We start from the raw sequence: 10,019 nt of genomic DNA, 5'->3' as shown, positions 1-10,019 counted from the left end.
CTTTTGCTTTGTGATACGGTCAGGTCATAGACAAATTCACAAGAGCCAAAAAAAAAATAAAATAAAATAAGAGAGAGAAAGATGGGATAGTGAAAGACCGAGATGGATAGGTGCGGTTTGAAAAAAAAATTAACTGCTGCAGCTTCTCCTAAAATTAAAAACTCTCTAAATGATTTAGTTTTTGTCTATATTCTGATAAAATGTAATGGTAGAATCTAAAAAATTATATAGAAAAAAAAGGTGGAAAACACAGTATTTCGCTACCAATCAGCTGCTTATCATAATTTTAAACTATCTAAACAGGCCGTATGATCATGTATCCTCGACTGCAGATAGGGCAAACACACATTTGCATAACTCCATCAGCAAGTGATTAGATTAGCTTAATTAATACCATTTTCATTAGTAGGAAAGTTGATTAGCTTCCTTAACCACCACTGCTAAGCTCAGTCACCTGGCTATAGAAAAAGCCAATACCGGCAGCTGCCTCTGACTCGTCTCCTCGTTGCTCCTCCCTACCCTAGTCGATCTCCCCTTCGCCTCGTCTCCCCGTCTCCTCCTCGCGAGCTCGCCCGCCCGCCGCCTGCGCCGAGCACCGCCGATCTCCACCCCGGCGAGCAGTAGCGGCGGCCGGCGTCCTGCTGCATCCCGCCGGTGAGCTCACGTCCTCTTCCTCATTTCTCTCCACCCGCGCCATTTCTCTTTGCACTTGACCTTAGCTTCTCTTGTAGATGTGGAAGCTTTTGTTTCGGCCTTAAGCTTGGTACTAATGGCGGTTTGTTTGCAGAGAAATTTGGGGGTTCAGCTGAACCCTCTATGCGCGACGATAGATCCGCCCTTGGGGAGTAGGGAAGGGAGGTGAGGTGAGGTGAGGAGATAGGAGGAGTTGAGAAGGCGCTGATTGTTGGGAGGAGGAGGAGGAGGAGGATGGTGGAAGGCCCCAAGTTCGCCGGCATGATGGGCGGCGTCGTCGGCGGCGCCGGCGGCCATGACGACATTGGTGGGAATTTCTGCGACATGGCGTACTACCGGAAGCTCGGGGAGAGCTCCAACATGTCGATCGATAGCCTCAATAGCCTGCAGACCAGCACGCATGGCGGTGGCTCCGTGGCAATGTCGGTGGATAACAGCAGCGTCGGGTCTAGTGATTCCCACACCAGGATGCTCAACCACCCGGGCCTCAGGGGGCATGTCGCAGCCAATTACTCGGTTGGGCACAGCATTTTCCGCCCCGGGCGGGTGTCGCATGCGTTGAGTGAGGATGCGCTTGCACGGGCACTGATGGACCCGAGGTACCCGACTGAGACGCTCAAGGATTACGAGGAGTGGACGATCGATTTGGGTAAGCTCCACATGGGGATGCCCTTTGCACAGGGTGCATTTGGGAAGCTATACAAGGGCACCTACAATGGGGAGGATGTTGCCATCAAGCTTTTGGAGAGGCCAGAGGCGGATCCGGAGAGAGCCGGGCTAATGGAACAACAGTTTGTGCAAGAAGTTATGATGCTTGCAACTTTGAGGCATCCCAACATAGTTAAATTTATTGGGGCATGCAGGAAGCCGATGGTTTGGTGCATTGTGACAGAGTATGCAAAGGGTGGCTCAGTTAGGCAGTTTCTGATGAAGAGGCAGAACAGGTCAGTTCCATTAAAGCTTGCTGTGAAGCAAGCCTTGGATGTTGCAAGGGGCATGGCCTACGTCCATGCTCTTGGGTTCATTCATAGGGACCTCAAGTCAGATAATCTCTTGATTTCTGGCGATAAATCGATTAAGATAGCAGACTTTGGAGTTGCCAGGATTGAAGTCAAAACCGAGGGGATGACACCTGAAACAGGAACCTATCGTTGGATGGCCCCGTAAGTTGAATAAAACAACTACATTAATACTATTTACCATATTATCTGTTAGTTCTAGCCGCGTGCAACACTTTATTTTAGTTAAGAGAATTTTGTTTGGTTACTGAATAAAACAACTACATTAATGCTATTTACCAAGTAGGATATAGTATGTTAGTTAAAGGCGTACTATAACAATTTTTCCTTGTTCTATTAATTGAGGATCTTTAGACTGCATAGCCATAGATGGAATGAAATTAATGCTTTGTTGTTCGGACAGTTAAGGGAAGCTTTGATTAAGAAGAGATGACAGCTTACCGTATGCATAAATGGAAAACTAGAGGATATATTCCAGCTAGGGCACCCACATTGTGGACAATAAGAGTGTTTCATAAGCATTTAGAACCTGGCTTTGTAAATTGTGACAAAGTTCAGAGCTCTGGAGCCGTTGCACTGACGGCGGGCAGCAATGGAGCTTTTGGACTGATCATGCTCATCTGATGACCACCCTATATCCACAGCTCCGCGCGTCCGCCGTCCGATGGTTGCCAACACTAAATCTGCTCGATGGGGACAGTGCCCCTTGGTCCTGGGTCCATTGGATGCTAGCGCTCGAGTAACTTCCCAGGTTCTTGCTGCCCTCCCTTGGTCTTTTCCTCTTGGGGATGCTGTCCCTGTTGCCTGGTGGTTACTGCCTCCTGGATCTACATGCCTGACTTCAGATTGCACCACTTTAGCAGGCCTTCGCTGCCTGCCCGATGACTGACTCTCAATATAAGGGAGAGGTGGATGGGGAGTCTAGTTGGGATTTTTTTTTACCATGTGGGACCCTCCTTAAGGTTCTGTTTGGTCATGTAGCAAGTTCTTGTTAGGCCTTGCTTAAAACCACGTTGGGCCTTGAGCATTAAGGATTCCAGGTTGAAATATCATATATGCAGGTACTTACCATAAATCAGATATAGGTCTTGCAATATGGTAGGGTAGTGCACATCAATTGCTTGTCTTCAGTGCATTCCTTAGTCCTTACCAGCGCAATCTGTTTACCATATGATTGCTGATAGATCTGAATTACCTTAACAGAATCTCTGTTACAAACTATAACAAATGTGTGCATATGTCTTTGCCTCGTTCCTTTTCTTCTGCATCACTAGAAGGCTTCATTTCAGCCCTTAAAATACTTATTACCTGTTATTGGGTCATTAGAATCTAATCCTGTCACCAGTTGTTACTCATTTAGGTTTGTGTAACTTTGTAGGTGAAATGTCAATCAGATTCTTTCTGGAGTCAAGAATATTTAATGTTCAATGTGATCATCATGGCTACCATCTCGGGATGCTAGTAGACTGTAGTAGTACTTAAGTTAAATCTGAGGTTGGGTACATGGTTTGATTGGTTTATCATACAAGGTCACAATTTGTTTGAATAATCTCCTGTTAGTTGTCCTGAACTCTAAATCCTTGGCCACACTTTTGAGTTTCCATCAGTGAGTACTAACTAGATTCTTTCTCAAGTCTAGTGGCACATGCATGTACATTGATGGTTTATAAAGCAAGTGGATGGTTATCTCTATAAGAAATCCAGTCAGTTTAGTCATTATTCCTCATGCCTTAATATTGCTAACACTGTGTTTCCTAGCAGTCTGGAAAAGAAGAAAACAGCATGAAAGCTAAAACTTGCCAATACTGACCTTGTTGTGTTTTACTTCATGGTAGTACATCGTAATATTTTTCAATAGGATACTGAGCAATGAGTTGTTTTCTATTTACTGTTTCAAATTGTAATTCGTTCAATACATTCATCTTATTAACTTGGTTCCTGATGTCTGACTCGCCTATTTTGATCCTGCAGAGAAATGATTCAGCACAGGCCATATGACCAGAAAGTAGATGTCTATAGCTTTGGCATTGTTCTATGGGAGCTCATTACTGGCATGCTCCCTTTCGCTAACATGACAGCAGTACAAGCTGCATTTGCTGTGGTGAACAAGGGTGTCCGTCCAGCCATACCACAGGACTGCTTGCCTGTTCTCAGTGAGATCATGACAAGGTGCTGGGATCCAAACCCTGATGTTCGCCCTCCATTCACCGAAGTAGTTAGGATGCTGGAGCATGCTGAGGTGGTGATCCTGAGCACAGTCCGCAAGGCCCGATTTCGGTGCTGCATCTCCCAACCGATGACAACTGATTGAATGAGACAACAGAGAGTTGCGAAGACCTTGATGGAAGGAAGCATAATCGAGTGTATTTATCACATGTTAGACTCTGCGCCGCTGAAGTAGAAATCCAACTTGAGTGTACGACTGAGTTATATACTCAGGTGTAAGGCAGTTCTATATTCAAAATATTTCTCTCTTAGAGTGGTGTTTTCAGACTGCTTTGGTGTGTTAGGCTCTATCCTTTTGTCGAAACATCATGCAGATTTCCTTTTGTTGTAACTGACGCATGTTCCTGCTGCTTTATGCCTGTGTTATATAATCCCCCTGCTGGAACATGCACAAACTTTGCTGCGTTCAGAGTATATAGTATGTACAATTTGAAATGTTCCCGTGGCAGAGTTCTGCTAATGCCAAGCTTTCGGTTAATCTTCCTTACCCGTTTCCTAGATTCAGCTCCTAGTTACTGGCTGAGTTTGTAGTGCCTGCCATTGATGAATACACAAGTGTAAAATGTTCTGTGAGATTAGCTCATTTCCATATTATCCTTGTCTCTGTTGATTGATACTGATGGAGCTGAAATTACCAAGAGTGTAAAACTGTCATCTCAACAGGAGAACTTTGCTACAGAATTGTATGATATCACAGGAAAAGATTGAGAACAACATAATTTAACTGCAAACTGTACAGAGCTCTGGCCTATATATGCAGCTTTCCTTATGGCTAAACCACTGAGCACCATTCTTGGTGGCGCTTGTGGAACAGATGACAGAACAGAAAGAAGAAATTGGGAAGGAAACATAAGACTAACATCATAACCTAACTGGAGGTGAACCAAATCCTTCTCCTCCAGCCTATAATGCAGCCTATGGTGAAGTACAAAAGAAGCAGCATTTTTTTTTTCACATATCAACCTCCTTTGATCTTCTTGCTTCCATGTGAACATCACAAGGCCCAGCTGCTTCTCGCAATCAGACATGAAAGGGGTAAGATCAACCACTTTCCTTCAAAGGGCTTGGCTCTGAATCTGCTAACAATCCTTCAGTCTCAGCAAGAGCAACAGGCTCGTTCTCAGGAACAGCAACAGCAGCAGCAGAAGCATCTTCAACCTTTGGTTTGTCCTCCCTGCTGCCCTTGGTTTCTCCAAGCTGCACGGCCCGGGCAAAGGTGGCTGAGATTTGGTTCATAAGATCCACTGGTTCCTTGGCCTCCACCATCGGCTTCTGGACCTCGGAATCAGTATGCTGCTGCTTCTGTCGCTGTCTGATATCCAGCATGGCTTTCTCCCGCTGCTCGTAGAAGTCGAAATCCTCGAGGATAGTTGTCTCGACCTCATGGTTCTTGAAGATTGTTAGCATCTGGAGCCCGTGGTCCAGTCTCACCTGTGAGTTGACAATGTTAGTTTAGTTACTTGGTGCTAGAGATAAGACCAGTCAATAGACAACCACCAAGACAGAGCAAAGCTTAAATTTGCATTCTGAAGTTAGTTTTAACTACAAAAAGGCCAGCATGGGTATTGGTCTTTTTACCTCCTGTGTGTCCCTGCTGTTGGTCACAGGCTTGTTTTCATTGTTCTCGAGAATGATGTGCCGAAGAAGGCTGTTCGGGACATCCTTGATAATGTGCCATTTGACAGGAAACTGGCCGCTCCACTTGTCTTGCTGCCAGTAATCAACACTCTTGTCGAAGTCCACAGGTCCAATCATCTCAGCCACACCACAGAACTGGCCGCTGCCATTAACCTATAGGGAAAGTCAAATTTCAAATTCATTTCATGCATGAAAAACTGCCTCAAAATCAAAATCAAATGGTAAGTCAAAGGACAAATTTTCATTTCCTATTGTTTATCTTTTTTCCTGCCATGAAAATAGAAAAGAGAAGAACAAGCAATGACAGAAATGATCATACCGAGAAAAACAAGAAAATAGGACAAGTGGCTTCTTTCTCTTTTGCTTCACGATAAGCAGCATCCAACTTTCTGTTACCACTAGCAGTGCTGGCCCAGACACCATACTTTATGCTCTTGTGTACATGATCTTCGGTATAGGATTTTATTACAAAAAATTTGGCATCCTCATACTCAATAACAAAATCATGTTGGTTGTACAAGTTAGAATCATTTATTAATGCACTTTTCCTATTTTTGTCCTCAGTTGAGGAGTTATTCACTTCTTTCTTGGGTTTGGTGGCCCGTGGACCACGGTTTTGCTCATTCATAAACTCAAGAGAGCCCTTATCATGCTTGAAGCCCCTGTCAAAGGGGCTAAATCTGCGACTGGCAGCACTCCAATTTGGCGTGCTACCTCCAAAATTACCGACTTGCTGCCGTGCCTTGTATGACCCAGAGCTGTACATGGACCCCTGATGCTGCAAAAACACAAGTTATCAGTACCTGAAAATAAGCACAGCAGAAACAATCATCGACAAATGTCCTCACAGAACCAACTATTGAGCACAATCACTGATACAATCAGTACAAATACATCAAAATACAATTGAAACAGTGTATCACATACCATTCCAGAAGCCAATGGTATGTTCCCTTGTCCAAAAATTCCAGTAACACTTTGTTGCATTTGAGCTGCAATAATATCATACGGTCATTACAAAGATGGCATGGGTTAAGATAGTAAAATATTTCTAGCATTGCACACAGTTATCAAAACCCTGTATACATAATGAGAAGCCATAGAGAGATTAAAAAGGAAATCTTACTTCCATCGAAGGAACCGAAATGCTGGTGGAACCCAGGAGTTGGTGAATACAGAAGTCCATCAGGAAGGTAATACTCTTGCATAGGATCAAACTGCGACATCCCAGTTGCAGAATTTGAATATCCCATGCTAGGAGAAGCAGGTGGCTGATAGTAAGGACTTGACAGAGGGCAGTGCAAAGGGTAATATGGTTGGCTGTCTCCCATGGTTGGCACAGGGGAATAAGAACTGTACATCACCTGAACATTTGCATATCAAGGAGATTACATTAGTAACTGACCCTTCTTGTAAAATCATGGTAGCAGAACAAGATGGTGAAAGCATTAAGAAAGAGGGGAGGTGTATAATAACCATGTACTTACAGGAGATGCAGCATCAGTTCCATCTGCACTGGCAACATGCGGATATTCTTCCCATTGACCCAGATGGTTCAAGTATCCTGTCGAAAGAACATTCTTCATTCAAATCAAGCAGTTGTAATTCATGAACAGGGTAATGTGCTATCATCTCAAAACAATAGAGCAAACATGTTCTACAGAATCAACAATGGGGAACCAAATGACTACAGTTTCCTGACTATAGTGCCAAGACAGAAATTAGTCAATCAATTTCCTCAAAATGTGTGAAGTAAATGTGCAACGTAGAGCAGCACATTAGCAAATGCCCCCTCAGATAGAACCTGTGCAGCTAATTAAAATCTAAATCTATTTCAGTCTAGAAACAAATGCTACAGTTTTTAGTATCTTCAATGCATGACAATGTGTTGGTGGGTGTAAGCATCAAGACAGAGAAACAAAAAAAATGTGCTCTAACCTCCAGAAAAGACTGTATGTGGCTGAGGGGTATACACATTGGGCTGGTAGATGAAATGTTGTTCTCCACCTTTACCCAAAAAGCTTCCCTTCTCTTGAGCACTTTTGGTTGATTTTAAGGAACTTGCGCCGTGCAAAGCAGTACTAGATAAATTATGATCTTCACTAGAGAGAATCTGACATAACACCAATCAACTGTTAGTAGTACCGAAACATTTGCGAAGAAAAAAAAAAGCTACAAGGATTATGACTGTAATAACCTGCTTTTTCACACTCACACTTGTAGAAGGACTTTTCTCAACCACAAGGCGTGACTCTAGAGGCTCCATGTGATCTATTCAAGAGGGACATCCATGTATAAGTCTCAGCACAGTAAATTAAGCCTTTTATGACAAAATAGTAAACTAAGTTGCATCCGGGCAAATTAGAAATGGAAGTTAACAAAAGGGAACTATTGCGTATAGGCGCATAAACTAAGTAACCAACTTTCATGTACAATCGTACAGACGAAATGATGAATAATGCTGCTAACATGTTAAAACAAACAAAGAACCACGGTAGAAATTCTTATTAGTGAAAAAAATATGTGGAGGCACTTCCTAGTTTTTTCTTTTGCTTAAGTTGCATTGATTCTGTAAGACCAGGACATCAGCAACAAGCTCCCATAATAAACTACACTGTAAATTATCCATGTTGGTTTGTTCAGTGATGAACGCTTGGTCGCCTAATACATCATGAACTACCATTTAGGTCATTACTTACTCAAACTTTGTTACTGACCTTGCCACAACTAGATACCTTACCAACTTACGAAGTAAATAGAGTAGAAGCTTGAGCACATGCTAACTAACAAGTGAAGAAATCACTATCAGCAAAATCGATTTTGGGGATAAATGGCATCTAAAATTGCTATTCTCCAATCAACCCTAACAAAAAAATAAAGAAAAAACGAAAAGAAATAAGAGAGAGAAGAGAAGGTCGAGATTTTACAGCATCAGAACAGCAGCGTCGTACAAAATCTCAGTCCTGGGCTAATTTTAATTTTGACCAGAAAACCATGAAAATTCGCAAATTTACCACGATCCCCACACGAACAAACACCGCCAAGATCGCGACCTTCACAGATAAACTCCCACCCAACTCCTCAAATTCAACACAGAAGATATGCAAAGTGAAGCAAAAAAAAAAAAGAACTCCAAAATCAACAAGCAACCCAAATAAAAGGGGAAAAAAAGCAACGAACCAGCTGAATCTTGCGCCTGCTGAGCTGCCGCCATCTCCAAGATCAACAACTGGCAAGCAAATAGGCGCGGAGAATGAGAATCTTGCGGCGAAATCTCCCGGCGAGGGTTTAAGAGCTTAAACTGAAACTGGGGAACCAAAAGAGGAAAACTCGGGCAAATTTATTGGGAAAAAAATCGAGCGAATTGTGAGCAACTTTACCCCCGCTATATATGCTCCATAAAATTTGCAATACGCCCCTTCACGTTTCACGTATTACCTAAACACACACCCCAAACTCCCTTGTCCCTCTCAACTACGGCTATTGGCACGAACACAATTGCGATTTGGGAACGAGGGCACCGTGTTTATCATTAGCTTAAACAAGGATCAAATCAAATCCAGTTCTATACTAGTATATCGTGTTGTTCGCTTTGATGAAAAAAACCTTAACAAAATTTAGCAAATATTTGGCAACTATACCAAAAACATGATTTCTTATATAGTTACTAAAATTTGGCAGTATACTAAATATAGCCACTTTTTTTTATAACTGTATCAAAATTTGGTAAGATTGAAAATGCCATCAAAGTAAACAGACCATTAGTTATGCTACTGCTGCATCTTGTGCTTGTCCTTGTCATCTCACCTCTTCACCCAATGTCCCTTAAAGAGAGGTTTTAGATTGCACAAAAGTACCACAAGTACAACCACCATTCGCGTTCGTTTTGTAACTAAAAAATATATTTTTGAGTCCCATTTGTCTCTGGCCTTTCTTTTCTTCCACTTAGGGTACCCAATGTGGCTACTCAACTCAAAAGTCTTTTCTTTTCCACCTCTAGGATAATTAAGTATCGCGTTCTAAATAGTTGAATGTGGTATAGATTATTCATGCGACGCTTTCAAAATTATATGTTTCTCTTAAGTATTTCTATGTCAGCATTGCTTTAAACAAGTTTTTCTAAGCTATTTATAGGCCCTATAATTGTGTAGTAATTAACATAATCATGTAACCAATATTTTTGGATCTATATTCTATCCAACCATGCAGTTAGAGCCACCAAGCTGATTAAAGTTTTTATTCTTTTCTTAATTATTATTAATCGAACTCAAACGACAATGTCATCAACTTGCTCACTTGCCCTTTGACCGTCCCTTTCTTCCTCCTGTTGTTAACCATCTTGTCACTACTCACGCTGATGCCGACCTTATTCTTGGGAGGAAAGTTTGGAGTAGCAAAAAAATAATAATAATAAAACTGTTAATCTGGAGTCCGAGTGTGAAA

General features: G+C 42.3%; 2 protein-coding genes across 3 annotated transcripts; one reads left to right on the top strand and one right to left on the bottom strand.

The window, feature by feature from the left end:
• The first annotated feature begins 504 nt into the window (after nucleotides 1-504).
• Nucleotides 505-4,333, top strand: LOC4336935 (serine/threonine-protein kinase STY13). The gene is made up of 3 exons (XM_015780626.3): nucleotides 505-654; nucleotides 788-1,856; nucleotides 3,684-4,333. Exons 2-3 carry the CDS (start codon nucleotides 928-930, stop codon nucleotides 4,021-4,023), a joined length of 1,269 nt encoding a protein of 422 aa, XP_015636112.1. The 5' UTR covers nucleotides 505-654; nucleotides 788-927; the 3' UTR covers nucleotides 4,024-4,333.
• Nucleotides 4,334-4,521: 188 nt separating this feature from the next.
• On the bottom strand, nucleotides 4,522-8,937 carry LOC4336934 (YTH domain-containing protein ECT1). Of its 2 annotated transcripts, none has more exons than XM_015780624.3 (9): nucleotides 8,757-8,937; nucleotides 7,774-7,847; nucleotides 7,515-7,689; nucleotides 7,064-7,140; nucleotides 6,703-6,940; nucleotides 6,504-6,568; nucleotides 5,896-6,354; nucleotides 5,517-5,729; nucleotides 4,522-5,369 (listed from the first exon to the last, which is right to left on the bottom strand). In XM_015780624.3, exons 1-9 carry the CDS (start codon nucleotides 8,788-8,790, stop codon nucleotides 4,980-4,982), a joined length of 1,725 nt encoding a protein of 574 aa, XP_015636110.1. In that variant the 5' UTR covers nucleotides 8,791-8,937; the 3' UTR covers nucleotides 4,522-4,979. The 2 variants fall into 2 exon arrangements, with proteins under 2 accessions (XP_015636110.1, XP_015636111.1); XM_015780625.3 differs by having other exon boundaries at nucleotides 7,792-7,847.
• Between the last annotated feature and the right edge of the window lie 1,082 nt (nucleotides 8,938-10,019).

The sequence above is a fragment of the Oryza sativa genome, chromosome 4 (assembly GCF_034140825.1).
Source record: "Oryza sativa Japonica Group chromosome 4, ASM3414082v1".
Lineage (NCBI taxonomy): Eukaryota > Viridiplantae > Streptophyta > Magnoliopsida > Poales > Poaceae > Oryza > Oryza sativa.
This window is presented reverse-complemented; position numbering and strand designations above follow the sequence as displayed.

What these genes read in the sequence shown, in the direction of transcription:
- LOC4336935 (XM_015780626.3), top strand. Translation starts at nt 928, where the DNA reads ATGGTGGAAGGCCCCAAGTTCGCCGGCATGATGGGCGGCGTCGTCGGC. An exon ending in ACCTATCGTTGGATGGCCCC is followed by an intron (nt 1,857 to 3,683) that starts GTAAGTTGAATA and finishes TTGATCCTGCAG; the next exon opens with AGAAATGATTCAGCACAGGC.
- LOC4336934 (XM_015780624.3), bottom strand. Translation starts at nt 8,790, where the DNA reads ATGGCGGCAGCTCAGCAGGCGCAAGATTCAGCTG. An exon ending in GCAGGCGCAAGATTCAGCTG is followed by an intron (nt 7,848 to 8,756) that starts GTTCGTTGCTTT and finishes CCTCTTGAATAG; the next exon opens with ATCACATGGAGCCTCTAGAG. An exon ending in GTGTGAGTGTGAAAAAGCAG is followed by an intron (nt 7,690 to 7,773) that starts GTTATTACAGTC and finishes GTGTTATGTCAG; the next exon opens with ATTCTCTCTAGTGAAGATCA.